The 14,683-nt window shown below is 49.9% G+C and overlaps 2 protein-coding genes across 4 annotated transcripts in view; one reads left to right on the forward strand and one right to left on the reverse strand.

Moving 5' to 3' along the window:
* Positions 1 to 4,657, reverse strand: part of IQGAP3 (IQ motif containing GTPase activating protein 3) — a 40,201-nt gene extending 35,544 nt beyond the window's left edge. For all 3 annotated transcript variants that reach the window (XM_082615978.1, XM_082615979.1, XM_082615977.1), the window contains exons 1-2: positions 4,567 to 4,657; positions 1,922 to 2,009 (exon numbers count right to left, since the gene is read on the reverse strand). In XM_082615978.1, coding sequence (XP_082472104.1) covers positions 1,922 to 2,009; positions 4,567 to 4,603 — 125 coding nt within the window. In that variant the 5' untranslated portion in view covers positions 4,604 to 4,657. The remainder of the gene's footprint in view (positions 1 to 1,921; positions 2,010 to 4,566) is intronic.
* A 3,351-nt stretch (positions 4,658 to 8,008) lies between these two features.
* Positions 8,009 to 13,671, forward strand: TTC24 (tetratricopeptide repeat domain 24; the record flags this gene model as incomplete). The annotated part of the gene is made up of 10 exons (XM_082615086.1): positions 8,009 to 8,714; positions 8,905 to 9,108; positions 9,928 to 10,056; positions 10,209 to 10,321; positions 10,677 to 10,775; positions 12,052 to 12,149; positions 12,306 to 12,406; positions 13,068 to 13,164; positions 13,333 to 13,488; positions 13,590 to 13,671. 10 exons carry the CDS (start codon positions 8,009 to 8,011, stop codon positions 13,669 to 13,671), a joined length of 1,785 nt encoding a protein of 594 aa, XP_082471212.1.
* Positions 13,672 to 14,683: the final 1,012 nt, after the last annotated feature.

Below are 14,683 nucleotides of genomic sequence, written 5' to 3' on the forward strand. Positions count from 1 at the left end.
TGGTACACTAACACTACCTGACTTAGCCACAGTAATCAAGACAGTGTGGTATTGGTGAAAGAATAGGCAAATAGATCAGTGGAACAGAACAGAGACCCACATAAATATAGTCAATTGATCTTTGACAAAGGAGCAAAGGCAATACAATGGAGCAAAGATAGTCTCCTCAACAAATGGTGCTGGAATAACTAGACATCCACCTGCAAAAAATGAACCTAAACCTAGACCTTACACCCTTCATAAAAATCAACTCAAAATGGAGCATCAACTTCCAAGTAAAACGCAAAACTGTAAAACTCCTAGAAGGCAACGGGGAAACCTAGATGACCTTGGGTATGGCAATAACTTTTTAGATACAACACCAAAGGCACAATCCTTGAAAGAAATAATTAATAAGCTAGATTTCACTAAAATTAAAACTTCTGCTCTACAAAAGGCAATGTCAAGAAAATAATAAGACAAGCCACAGACTGGGAGAAAATACCCGCAAAAGAAAATATTTGCAAAAGACACATCTGGGGGAATTCCCTGGCAGTCCAGTGGTTAGGGCTCGGCACTTTCACTGCCAGGGATCAGGTTCAATCCCTGGTCAGAGAACTAAGATCCCGCAAGCCACATGGCGTGGCCAAAAACAAATAAATAAAATAAAATAATTATTAAAAAAAAGACACATCTGATAAAAGATTGTTACCCAAGATATACAAAGAACTCTTAAAACTCAACAGTAAGAAAACAAACAGTCTGATTAAAAAATGGGACAAAGACCTTAAAAGACACCTCACCAAAGAGAGATATACAAAGAAGATATACAGATGGCAAATAAGCACCTGAAAAGATGCTTCACATCATATGTCATCAGGGAAATGTGAATTAAAACAATGGTAAGATACCAACATACACCTATTAGAATTGTCCAAATCTGGAACATTGATAACACCAAATGCTGCTGAGGATGTGGAGCAACAGGAATTCTCATTCGTTGCTGGTGGGAATGCAAAATTGTACAGCCACTTTGGAAAGCCGTTTGGTGGTTTCTTACAAAACTAAGCATACTCTCACCATATGATCCAGCAGTTGTGCTCTTTGGTATTTAGCCAAAGGAGTTGAAAACTTACATCTACATAAAAACCTGCACAAGGATGTTTATAGCAGCTCTATTCATAACTGCCCAAACTTGGAAGCGACCAAGATGATCCTCAATAGGTGAATGGATTAATAAACTGTGGTACATCTAGACAATGGAATATTATTTAGCACTTGTAAAAAATGAGCTAGGAAGCAATGAAAAGACATGGAGGAAATTTAAATGCATATTACTAAGTAAAAGAAGTCCATCTGAAAAGCCTACATATTGTATTATTCCAGGTATGTGAAATTCTGGAAAAGGCAAAACTATGGAGACAGTAAAAAGATGAGTGGTTGCCAGGAGTTGGGGGTGGGGGTGGGGCAGAGGGAATGAATAAATGAAACAGAGACTTTTTAGGGTAGTGAAACTACTCTATGATACTATAATGATGGATGGCTATATGTCATTATACATTTGTCCAAACTCATAGACTACAGTATACAACATGAAGAGTGAACTCTAAGGCAAACTATGGACTTTGGAGGATTATGTGTCCAAGTAGGTTCACCAGTTGTAACAAACATACCACTCTTGTGGGGGCTGTTGATAATGGGGGAGGCTATCTATGTTTGTGGGGAGGAAGCATATGGAAAATCCCTGTATCTGTCTCTTAATTTTGCTGCGAACCTAAAACTGCTCTAAAAAATAGTCTGAAAGAAAAAAAAAAAGATGCTATTTCAACTTTCCCTTTCCCATAGAATGGACTCTTGTCTTTTTGTATTTGCTTTGGGGGCAGGTGCCTAGGGTGGGCAGGGTGGGAAAGGGAGACCAGAAAGAGGCGGTCGCTCTGCTCACCGCTTGGCTTCCTCCAGCCGGCACAGGTACTCATAGGCGACGTTCTGCCGCCTCTGCTCATCCATTTCCTCGGCTGTGAGGCGTTCATCTGAGGAACCAAGGAGGGGAGCATTAGACAGAGGGCTGTAGCAAGCTTCTTCTTAACAGACTTTCTAAGGCAACTCTGCTCGGAAACTGGAGGCATCTCCCACATGTCTGTCCCCCTGTTCCCAGGACACTGGCTCCAATCTTCTCTCCCATCCAGTAAAGCTATCCTAGTCAGCACCCTGTTAAAGGGAGGCCTCCCCACCCTTTAAGAGGGGATCCTTCCTGTATTGGAGGCATTCCTTCCCTTTCCCCTCTAGCCATCTTCCTGACCTCCCCCTTCCAAAACCTACTTCATGGCGCTTCCCTCAGTACCTCCTAGTAGGAATGTCCAGATCCTTCCTTGGCTGGGAACTTAGCTCCTCATTTTATCCCTAATTAGATTCTGAGTTCTCCAAGAACTGTACTTGTGTCATCCTCCTCAGGTACTCTCCCAGAGGCTAGGTTAACAGGACCGACTAGAACTCATCATTCATTCATTCAATACCTCCTATATGTCAGGCACTGGACTAGCGGACCCCTACTCTCAAGAAGTACAAAGATTATTATTAGAAGAGAAAAACATGTAAGTAAAAATCTTCAACCTGATGTGAGAAGTGCGATCATAGCTCATGAATAGTCTATGGACGTAGACATAGAGAACGAACATGTGGACACAGGGCGGGAAGGGGAAGGTGGGACGAACTGGGAGAGTACGATGGACATATATACACTACCATGTGTAAAATAGATAGCTAGTGGGGACAAGGTATAAAGCACAGGAAGCTCAGCTCGGTGCTCTGTGATGACCTAGATGGGTGGGATGTGGTGGGGGGGGAAGGGGGGAGGTCCAAGAGGGCGGGGATATAGGTATACATATAGCTGATTCATTTCATTGTACAGCAGAAACTAACACAACATTGTAAAGCAATTATACTCCAATAAATAAATAAAAATCGTCTATGGAAGCAGCAGAGGAAGCAAAGGATTCTACCTGTGAGTAGAATCTTAAAGAATGAACAGGCAGAAAGGGAGAAAAGGCAGTTTAACAGAGGGAACCACATGAAAAATAGCCACTCACTTGGGTTTAAGTGGAAGGACAGAGAATTTTAAAAGATCACAAAGGTGTATTTACTCTCTCTTTTGGTATAGGTCACCTGAGGAGTAAAATGGTCTCCAAGCTAAATAAAATGCAGACAATCTCTGACTCCCAAACTCAAGAACAGGAAATCCCTTAAATGAGACAGCATTCATATTCTGCCTTAGCCACAGCCTCCTTTTATTCTTTTCCCCCCTCTTCTCCCCTATCTCTCTAGTCTCCTTAGGGAAGACAATACAAAAGCCGACAAAATGAGAGAAAGCTACACACATACACCAAGAAAATAAAGTCAGAGAGCTTGAAAAGAGAGACAGGGCTTAGCAAATGTCTTTGACTCAGCTCTTAATGTTGTTCCCACTCTTTATCTCTTTTCATTATGTTGTATATCCTGCAATATGATTGGGGGAGCGGCAGGGCTTCTTTGAATTGTCAGTTAAGCAAGTTAAAACACACACACACACACACACACACACACACCCCTCCATGTTCAAATTGGAAAGCACTGGCCAATCGCAGGGAATCCATCAGTTCCTCTGAGGGGGGTGTATAAGAAACAAGTGTTGGTTGCTAAGCATGGAAAATAAACCAGTAAGTGAGTGACATCACTTCAGAGTTATGAATTGAGGACTGTGAGACATGGGCGGGACTTTGTACATATACACAGAGTCTTAAAAAAAAAAATCAGTTTTCCTGTCCTTTTCAGATCTGGAACTAGCTTTCCTTCAACAGATAGGTGGAGGTGGACTTCGCTTTTTGAATCCTAATGGAGAGGAAGGGAAAGGAGTAGATTTTGCTTCTCTTTCAGAAGGTCAGATGGAAACCTTTCTGCGGTCCCATTTTTAGGACCCCAGTCTCTCTTTCTAAAGCAGTGTTTTTGAAAGTGTGGTACTTGGACTACCCGCATCACAATTACGTGGGGTGACGGAAGAAGCACAGCGGTGCTTGTTATAAATGCAGATTACGGGCCCAAGTCGAGACCTATAGTTGCTAAAGATCTGGGATAGGATTCAGGAATCTGCATTTTAAATTAGCTCCCCGGGTAATTCCGACACCGTAAAGTTTGAGAGGCATTGTCTCAAAGAAGCAACAAAAAGTCAAGGAAGCCCCCCAGGCCTTTTTAGGCGTCCCGTCCCCTGGTAGCGCTTGGCAAGTATGGTAGCCATGAGTAACTACCGAATTTTTAAGGGACCATCCAGACCACCTACATTCTCCCAGCCCCGGAGCCCCAGAATTTGGGAATAAGGGAGAAAACTCTTTGTAAGCTTTGAAGCGCGACACAGAAGTCGAAGCGTTTCGCAGCTCACAGGTTTACTCCCGCCCGCAGGAGTCCGGACTGAGTGCTCCCTCCCCACTGAGCACAGTCCGGCCGCCCCTTGCTTGGTTGGCCCTGCGCCCAATCCCAGCCCCAACCTCTCCCAGGACCGCCGAGTCCCCGACCAGTGGCATCACTGCCGGACCCTTCTCGGCCCCTTCTGGCACTCACAGGTCGCCCGGGACGGGCCCGTTCCTCTCCCCTCCATGTTCCTCCTTCTTCCAGGTTTGAATCTCCCGCCGCCCGGCCACCGCCCGTCATCGTCGCCACAGGCGGACAGGATACTTCCGGTCTGTGCCGCAGGGGCCTCTGGGATTTGTAGTTCCAGGCTTGGGAGGTGCGCCGCCAGATGGGGCGAAGGCTACCGTCCAAGACGGGGAGAGGCGCTCCCAGAGAGGAGCTCCCGTTCCTGTGGTATTTTGGGTCGCTGTTTCTCCAGGGCTCCTTCGCTGCTAAACCGTCTTATTTGAAGTAGCCCCTGCGCCTACCCCTGCCTCTATCATTTTCCCCCTGGTATTCCCATTAACCCCCCCTCCACTTCCTATCTATAGTGTTCTTTGGTTCCTTTAACTTGAGGGCCTACTACATATATATTATATATATATATATATATATAATGGAATATTAGCCATAAAAAGGAATAAAATATTGCCATTTGTAGCAATGTGGATGGACCTAGAGAATATTATGCTTAGTGAAACCAGACAGAGAAAGGCAACTACTATATGGTATCACTTATACATGGAATCTAAAAAATAATACAACTGAATGTATATACAAAACAGAAACAGACTCACAGACATAGAAAACAAACTTGTGGTTACCAAAGGGGAGAGGGAGGCAGAAAGGGACAAATTAGGGGTATGAGATGAACAAACTACATAAAATAGAGAAGCAATGAGGATTTACTGTATAGCACAGGGAATTATACCCAATATCTTATAATAACCTGGAATAGGATATAATCTGCAAAAGCACTGCATCACTATGCTGTACACCTGAAACTAACACAATATTGTAAATCAACGATACTCAATTAAAAAAATATTCAAAGGACTGGATGAAGTTTTTGAGGAAGAGCATGTAAAGTAAGAAACGAGCAAAGGGCAGAGTGTTGGGGAACACTAGCATTTAAGAGGTGGACAGAGGGCAAGCAAAGGAGATGGAGAAGGAGTTGTCAGCACAGGAGAAGGACAGCCAGGACACAGTGGGTCATGGAACCACGTGAGGAGAGAGTTGCAAGGATATATCAGATACAGCAGGGAATCAAACAAGAAAAATGATTCAGAAATGATCACTAGATCATTGAGAGGTCATTGGAACCTTGGTGAGAACGGTTTCAGTCCCTGCTCCTTCCCCAAATCCTCCTCTCCCCTTAAGAGAGGCTACTCAGTGAACAACAGACTGAGCTGCATATTTGGCTCTGGCTATGCTGTGGTAGCATCCTGAAGGCCCAGCCCATGGGCAGAAGCTGCAGGCTGCTAGGAGAGCCGGCCTTGGGCATGGGCACCATCTGTGGCACACAGCACCAGGCCTGCATGCAGCAGGCACTCAGCAGAGGCTGCCTGGCAGATGCAGGTGAGCCCAAGTACTTCCTTATAATTTTGTTTCTGGCCATGGCCTCTACTTAAAAGAGGCCTTTCTCCCAGATAAATGAGGACATTTGCTTTCTGACGCAGGCCACCCTTGGTGAGTTAGGGCAGTAGGTGCCTGTCGTCCTGGGGCCTGCTGTCCTCTCATTAAGCACAACCTGGAGGTTGCAGATCAGTGGAGCTGGAAAAAGGAGTCCGGGGGCAGAGAGGCTCTTCTGATCTCCAGGTCCTTCCTGACCATCAACGTTTCACCTTGTTTCCAAATGTGAAACTACCACACAGAAGCACAGTGTATAAGAGTGTGTGTGTGTTCGTGTGACAACCCAAGCCTCATTAAAGCTCACAATCACGGTTAGTGGAGGGGACCTTAGGCTAGTTAGCCCAGAATCAGAAAACCTGGGCTCTAATCCCAGCTACATGAGTGCTCTGTGACCTCAGGCAAGTTACATCTGCTCTTCTGAGGTCCCTTCCTCTGTGAAATGAGGGAATGGGATAGATGATCTTTGAAGCTGTGACTAGTAACAAGCCCTTGATGCTTTGATTCTTGCCTGAAGTGAAGGATTGATGCGTGTGTCTGCAAGGGTGGGGAGAGGTGGGGCAGGAAGGGCAATGGAATCCAGGTATCTGTGCCCAAGCACCAGCAGGGTTCAGCACTAAGATAGGGCATTTGAGCTGTCAATCAAAGAATTCCCTAGGAGTGGAGGGCGGTACCTGGTTGTCTGGGAACCCCAGGGGCTCTGAGCTAAGAGATAAGGGAGGTAACCCTAGCCTGAGGGACCATTCCAGAAAGCCAGCTAGCTACAGAGAAGATCGAAGGAGGTAAGGCATTTTGTGTCTGGGGCCCCAAGGCCTGGTGGGGGCAGCCGGGAATGCCTCAGGAATGTGGGTCTCAGAGAGACAGGATTCCTGGCTGTTCTTAGGAGTAGGGGGAGTTTCTTTAAAAAGAAAAGGTATCACTTCTGCCTGCTTGTCCTAAAGAAAAAAAAAAGGGGGGAGAAGAAGAAGCAAATGGGAGGGGCTGAGAGCTCAGCTACTGGATCTTTTCCACTCCTTTTCCTGTCTCTTGGGAGGAGAGTTCATGAAAAGGCTTTGCCTTTCTGGGGGAGAGATACTAATGAGAAACACATGCTGATGAGAGAAATGTATTTGGGTTTAACAGTTGCCCTGGAGACCAGAGCAGGATGCTGGGGGACGGAAACTAGCAAGCAGACAGAAGCCAAGGAGGTAGGGGAGAAAGAGGTTCCCCTTGAGATAGGGAGTAAGCAGTAAATGGAGAGACAGGAGCCCTGCCCCTGGAAGCTGGCTCCTTGCCAATTCCATGGCCTATGCAGCTTTGTGCCACCAGTGCCTTGTGTGGCTCCCAGCACACAGCAGGAGCTCACTGTTTGGTGAGCTGACTTGAACTATACCTTGAGATTAGACAGCAGGAGAACCTAGATATGAGTGGATGTCTTTGGAGGCACAGGGTGAAGGAGATGGTGGAGAAGAGGCCCTGTACGTGCTCTGTTCGTTCATCCATTCATTTATTCATTCAATAAACCTTTTTTATTGTGGTAAAATCTATATATATAATAATAATAATCTAATGATCTATAAAGCTTTTTCATCTCATTCAATAAGCATATATTGAGAATCTATGTGCCAGACCCTTCAAGTTGCTCCAAATCTAGTAGGGGAGATAGACAAGAAAGTCAATAACCCTAAACCCAGTGTGATAAATGCCATAAAGGACATAGGTGCTATGGGAGTACAGAAGAGGGACCCAGTTGGTTGAGGGGAGGAGCCTTCTGAAGGAAGCTTGAAGTGAGTCTTGGAGGATGAAAAACTAGACTGGACATTAGAGTGAGAGTTAATATGGTGTTCAATGGGTTAGGTGAAGCAAAGTGAGATGGCAGAGAGAAATCCTTGACACCCCGAGGGTCACCCCAGGGCAGAGGTAGAGCTGAATTGCCTAGAGGGATAGTGCTTTGGAGGAAGCCATGGATGACATACTGAACCCTCTGCTCCCTATCGTCAGCACTATGTCTTCCCTCAACACTGAGGATACCCCGCAAGAGCCCTCGCCCTCGCCTTCAAGCTCCAAGAAGAAAAAGAAGAAAAGAAAGTGGCCACGGCAAGAGGCCAGCATCCAAGCCCTCACCAGGGCTGGCCACAGGGCCCTATTGGCTGGTCAGAATCACGAGGCCTTGACCAGCTTCCAGAGGGCCTTCCTCCTGGCTTCCAAGTCACCACAAACCAGGGACACCCCTGTTCTCCGGGCCTGTGCCTTCAACCTGGGGGCTGCCTATGTGGAGACTGGGGACCCAGCCAGAGGGCTTGAGCTGCTCCTACGAGCTCAACCTCAAGAGACAGCCCAGGGCGGGTGTCATGGCGACCAGTGTTTCAACGTGGCTTTGGCTTACCATGCCCTGGGCGACCTGCCTCAGGCTTTGGCCTGGTATCACAAGGCCCTGGGCCACTACCAGCCACTAGGTGACCAGGGGCAAGCCCAGGCAAAAATGGGAGCCTGCTACCAGGCTCTGGGACAGCCTGAGCTAGCAGCCCACTGCCTGCAGGAAGCGAGCCGGGCCTACGCCCAAGCAGGGCAGCCCGGGGCTGCAGCCCTGGCACTGGGGGCTGCAGCAGGCTGTATGCTGAAGAGCGGGCAGCATGGGGTGGGTGATGTGGTGCAGGTGCTGGAGGAGAGCCGGAGGCTTGCTGAGAGGACCACTGAGCGAGGACTGCTGGGTGAGGCCTTTGGGCAGAGAAGGTGTGGGAGCTGGGGAGATTAAGACTTGGTGATACTCTGAGAAGTGGGGTGGAAGCAGAGGCATTTCTGAGGGCTGGGGGAACCCTGGGAGAGTGGGACAGAGGCTGCAGCAGTACAGCTTCAGCTGCATCTGACCTGGCTACCACTGACCTTGGCCATGCCCTCTAGGGCGACTCTATAACGATCTAGGCCTGGGCTATTCCCAGCTCCAGCTGTTCCCACTAGCAGCAGAGGCCTTCCGGCAAGCCCTGCCCCTGTGCCAGGGGCCAGGAGAGGAGGCCACGGTGCTAAGAAACCTTGGGATGGCCCACAATGCCCTCGGCAACTATCAGGAAGCCCGGGAGTTTCACCAGAAGGCTGCCGACACGCACGGTGGGTACCAGGGGCTGGGGAATGGGATTGGGGCCAAGGGACTAAGAAGGGGTTCCAGCTGGGGCCCAGAGGCTGAAGAGTAGATGGACGTTTAGAACTAATTATGGGACTGGGAAGTCCAGAACAGGGGAGTGAGGGTGTGCAGGGGGTGCAGGAGATGGGATAGCCAGACAGGACAGAGGGTCATGGGCCCAGAGGCTGAGGCCTGGGGGTGGGAAGGCATCAATGGGCAGAGGGAAGAGCCCTGGCTGGTAGACGAGGCCTGAAGTGGAGCCAGTGCTTCCTCTAAATGATTGTGTGACATTTAGCGAGTCATTTTTGCTTTCTGAGCTTCAGGTTCTACATGTATAAAAATGGAGCTATCAGGGCTTCCCTGGTGGCGCAGTGGTTGAGAGTCCGCCTGCTGGGTTCGTGCCCCGGTCCGGGAAGATCCCACATGCCACACGGAGCGGCTGGGCCTGTGAGCCATGGCCGCTGAGCCTGCGCGTCCAGAGCCTGTGCTCCGCAACGGGAGAGGCCACAGCAGTGAGAGGCCCGCGTACCGCAAAAAAAAAAAAAAATTGGAGCTATTAATGTGTGCCTTGCCCGACTCCCTGGATTTATACGTGGCTCAAACTAGCATGGGGGAGGCATTCAGATCAAAGCTCAGGACTGAGGAGAGGCTGGGTTTCAAGCGTTCAGGCCTCTGTGGTGCATCTGGAGGTGTGCCAGGGTTGAGCACAAAGACTCCTGGCAACCCTCCCTTTGTCTTTGGGGGGAGGGTCCTGATGCCCCGGCAGCCAAAGTCCTCTCTTAATATGGGGCGGGTTCTGTCACCAGGCTCTGTGGGGCAGCGGTGGGAGCAGGGCCGGAGCTTTGGAAGCTTGGCATTTGCATTGAGCCAGCTGGGAGACCACAAGGCTGCCAGAGACAACTATCTACATGCTCTGCAGGCTGCCCGGGACACTGGTGAGGGTGAGGGGGTTTGCAGGTGGCTTGGGGTGGGACAAAGGCTGAGGATCCTTGGGGCTGGTGGGGAGGCAGATAGGGGGACTGGGGGTGGGGAGTACCTCTGGAGGGGTAGGGAGCTGTGGGAGGACCTCTCAGGCTGTCTTCCCCAGGGGACGTGAAGGGGCAATGGCAGGCCTGTGAGGGTCTGGGGGCTGCTGCAGCCAGACTGGGGCAGCATGACCAGGCTTTGAAGTACTATAAGGAAGCGCTGGCCCGGTGTCAGGTGAGACCCTCCGTCCCGGAATCTAACTCTTCCCCAGTATCCCTCCAGCTGCTCTCCTGCTATCCTTTCTCTGGCTGACATTCCTGCCTTCTCCCCACCATTCATTCACTCGTCCAACGTGCACTGAGCACATCGTGTGCTAGGTCTTGGGACACTATTGAGAGGAAGAGTCCACCTCTGTCCACAATTCTGGGCAGGCGGTGGCAGGACCCTGGCAAAGGCATGGGGATGGGCTAGAAAAGAGGGGAGACAAAGTCCCCTTCCCTCCCCCTTTCCTGTTTCTTTCTTCCCCGATCCCCAGAGGACCACAAAGCCCAGGCTTCCTCCATTACCCCATTAGCCACTCTCTCCCCAGAAGGAGCCAGATTCTGTGCGAGAGCGGCTGGTGGCCAAGCTGACAGACGCCATAAGGATCCACTTGGCCCGGGGTGGGCTGCTCCCGACCCACACCCTGGTGAGTTGACACCTGAGACAAGGAGCGGGGGGTGGGGAGAGGTTACCCAGAGAAAGGGGTGGTGGTGAGCAGAGCTGATGTCCTCAGGGCTGCTGCTGCACTTGACTGCTCATCTGTGTTCATCTGCCCTGGGGCCTGCACATGGGACATATATCACTTTCCAGAGGCCACCTGGGGGTGGGGAGGTGGGCGGGGGATTGTGGCACGTCTCCAACACTAGGGCTGTGCCAGGGCCTTGGCTGAGTGGTAACTAGCTCAGTGGGTGAAAGCCAAGGGGTGCCTTCAAAGATACTGAGCCAGGGCTTCCCTGGTGGTGCAGTGGTTGAGAGTCCGCCTGCCGATGCAGGGGACACGGGTTCGTGCCCCGGTCTGGGAAGATCCCACATGCCGCGGAGCGGCTGGGCCCGTGAACCATGGCTGCTGAGCCTGCGCGTCCGGAGCCTGTGCTTCGCAACGGGAGAGGCCACAACAGTGAGAGGCCCACATACCACAAAAAAAAAAACAAAAAAAAAAACCAAAGATACTGAGCCAAATCTGTGAGCAGGTGGAAAGGTTTGTCCTTGGTTGCAGTTCCCCAAAGGGCCACAGGATGGGAGCAGTGCTCCAAGGACGTTCCTCTCTCCCCTCCCTCCTTCGCTGGGGGGCATTTCTCTGTGGGTCTCTAGCCGTGCCCCTCCTTCTCTGACTCCTCCTCCTCCTCTCGCTGCCTCCCAGCCTCTCTCAACAGGTCAGTGTCTCTCCAGCTGCCTCCTCCCTCACACTCTGAGATTTCTCAGGCAACCTCCTACGCCAGGAATTGAAATTATACTTTACTATTTGTTATATTTATTTACTAGGTTTTATGTTCTCTCTTATTTGAAAGACTAGGACACCATATTTATAATTTGCAAGTAAAATTAAATTAGCCTGGTATAAGCAGAGGACTGGATTGGGGGTCAGAAGACCTGGGTTCCATCTGAAGTTGGCCACCGACTTTGTGTGACTTTGTCCCGGAGGCCCCAGGCAGGATGAGGTAGGTGGTCATTAAGCTCTGGCCAGTTCTGATAGTCCATGAGCCCGAGTTCTAACTTGAGAGTTACTAGAAGGGACCTTAACACAACAAAGGGCCTTGCCCTGTAATTTCATCCTCAGACACAAGGCACAGCCCAGCTGTCTCTAGCACTTCTCTGTCCCTCTGGGGCCATTGTGTGTGGAGAGAACATACATGCATACCACAACCACAGCTGGGATGGCCATTTTTCTCAAACTGATTCCCTTTACTCCCCTTCATTCCCAGACCTCAGCTCCAGGGGGGCCCCAGGCTCCAGGTGGGGCCTGCCCCGTGGTGGGGACCCCAGCCAGGGTGGGAAAAGGCACAGCAGGAGTGCGGCACAGGTGAGTGAGTAGGGCAGGTAGGAACAGAGCTTCAGGTGTGGGTATGGCCTCTGGAGGGTGTTGGGAGGTGTCATAGCCTGGCAGTGGCCGGTGGGATCTGGGGAGGAGGGGATCTGGCCGGAGTGCCACTCTTCCCCCTGTTCCCTGCCCCTACAGATCTTCCGATAGGTGGGAAGATGAGTTAGAGGAGGGCCACGAGGGGAAAGAGGAAGAGTCGGCGAATGTTCTCACGACGCCTTGGGCACCAAGACTGGAGCGTGAGTCTAAGTAGGCTGTTTCCAGCTGTGCATCGCCTTCCCCCAAATGGGAGACTCTCATTTCCTTTATCCCCACGCCCCACTTTGTCATTTCCCTGCCTCAGGTCTGATACTGAGGCCGCACCCCACACACATTATATTCCCAACCCCAGGACCAGCCCTCCCCACTTTCTGCTTGTCTCTCAAGGCCCTGGTCCATTTTCCCTAAACTCTTTCCTGAGTTGCCTCTTCCTCCCTGCTTCCGAGGCTTTCCTAACATCTAGAACTTTGTATCTTAGGGCACCAAGGCTTTCACACCTACTACATGCCAGGCACTGGATGCTTTTCTTACCTTAGCTTACTGTTTACTAGTCTCTTCCCCCAAAGGCTTGGCACTCTGAGGACAGAGTTCCTTGCTACTTGGTGACTTGAATTCACTGATGTCTTCTTTTCAGCGTGTTTTCTTCCAGGCATCAGTGACACTGGTGAATCATCCCCAACTTTAGTTGGCCCAGGTTTGCCAAGCACCTGCCCTGTACAGGTGTCTCCTCTGTGTACAGTGACCAATACGTCCCCTGATACCCACCCTCCTTGTTCTTCTCCCAAAGATGTCTCGTTTCCACCATGATGGTTCTTGGTGCAGAGAGGCCTGTGATGAATGTGTTTGGTCCTCTCCATTCAGGTCCAAGACCCGGGACCCATCTCTCATTTGGAGGCCAAGGCCCCCTCAGAATGGAGAACCCTGCCCTTCTGGTCACCAACGGCCCCCACAGCAAGAGGTGGGTCCCTGGGGGAAGGAAAGAGGCCTGGAGAATGGATAAAAGAAGTAGGAGAGGGTGTGGCTTTGGATGACTTTAATGGAACATGATCACTGTTAAAGTTGGGGGAAGATGTGGTCTGGTGCTTAGGGATATGGTGCTTTGAGCCTCTTTGTCTTTGCGCTTTAGCAATCTGAACAACCCTCACCCGGCTCTGGAGGCCCAGAGTGTCCCCTGCCTCCTGCACAGCCTAAGTGTAGGCCTCAGTGAAAGGGAGAGCCCTGCTGAACTGGGGGACAGGCGGCTTAAGTCTACTCCCTCCTTCCCTGGAGCCTACGAGCAGAGGTAAGGGTCAGAGAGGGTAACAGAAACGGGAGCCAGGGCAAGCTGCCTTCTGTTCGCTCCCTAGTCACTCCCATTGGCAAGCCCTTCTCTGCTTCCTTCAGGTCATCCAAACAGCCCAGGGAAATCCCCAGTAGGAACCCTCAGAGGAGATCCACTGAGTCTGGCTTCTGCATGGTCATGTGACCCTCCCCTGCTGGCCACAGCATGGCCCCTGCAGTACCTCCTCAACATACGCACTTCAGGGGCTTCTGGGGCTGAGCCCCTTCCCAGTCATTCCCAGTGAGCACTGTATGGACATAGAATACAATGTCAGAAAGTGGCTCCGGAGCAGGCTGGACAAGGGCTTTGCCGTCTCAGCACTGAGGCAGTCTGTGTGCTCCTCGTTGGGATTTTTGGACTCAATAAGCAAAAGAAAAATGGAAAACGGGTGGTGAATTTCCCCCCTTTCCTTCTGGATTCAAACCTCACAATTGCTAAGGCCCTTGCCAGTTCTTAAAACTATGACATCTTGGTTAAGAGGCTTTGGAGTCACTGACTCCATTTTCTCACATGGGAAATGGTGACCTAATGCTACAGAAGATACGCGTTAACCAACCAATGGATGCATTCCTCTTCCTCCAAGAAACATAGCAGATCCTGGATGCAGTCCCCTCAGGCCTGTAGCAAAACTGCTGCCAGCAGCTGTAACAACAGTATTATGTAACACTGATCACTTAGCACATGCCACACACTGTTCTAAGTGCTTCACAAGTGTCTTCTTTAATCCTCACAGCAGAAGAATCCTCTTTCACAGATGAGGAAAACAAGGCACAAAAGTTAACTGGTTTGCCACCCAGGTCACACAACTAGTAAGTGAAGCTGCGATTCAAACCTAGGCAGTGAGTACCTTCTAGAATGCTGTGCAGTCAGTTCTACTCCCCCAGTTAAGCCATTGCTTACCGAGTTGGTTGTGTTTGATACCAAATGTGTTTATTCCAGTTGTGTTATTGTAATATGTAATTTAATTAAATTGATAAACTAAGAGTGTGAAAACAAGCAGTTTCTATGAAAACTAAATTGAATCCTTAGAAGACGTGATTCAGGTGAGTCACCTTAAAAACTGCTGTTGAATTAGATGTAAGCAGGGAGACTATTACAAATTGGGGGAAAATCACAAAAATCTAGATTAATTTTGCACTCAGTTTGCTTCAAATAT

Source organism: Mesoplodon mirus (genome assembly GCF_964341445.2).
Source record: "Mesoplodon mirus genome assembly, chromosome: 3".
NCBI classification, from domain to species: Eukaryota; Metazoa; Chordata; class Mammalia; order Artiodactyla; family Ziphiidae; genus Mesoplodon; species Mesoplodon mirus.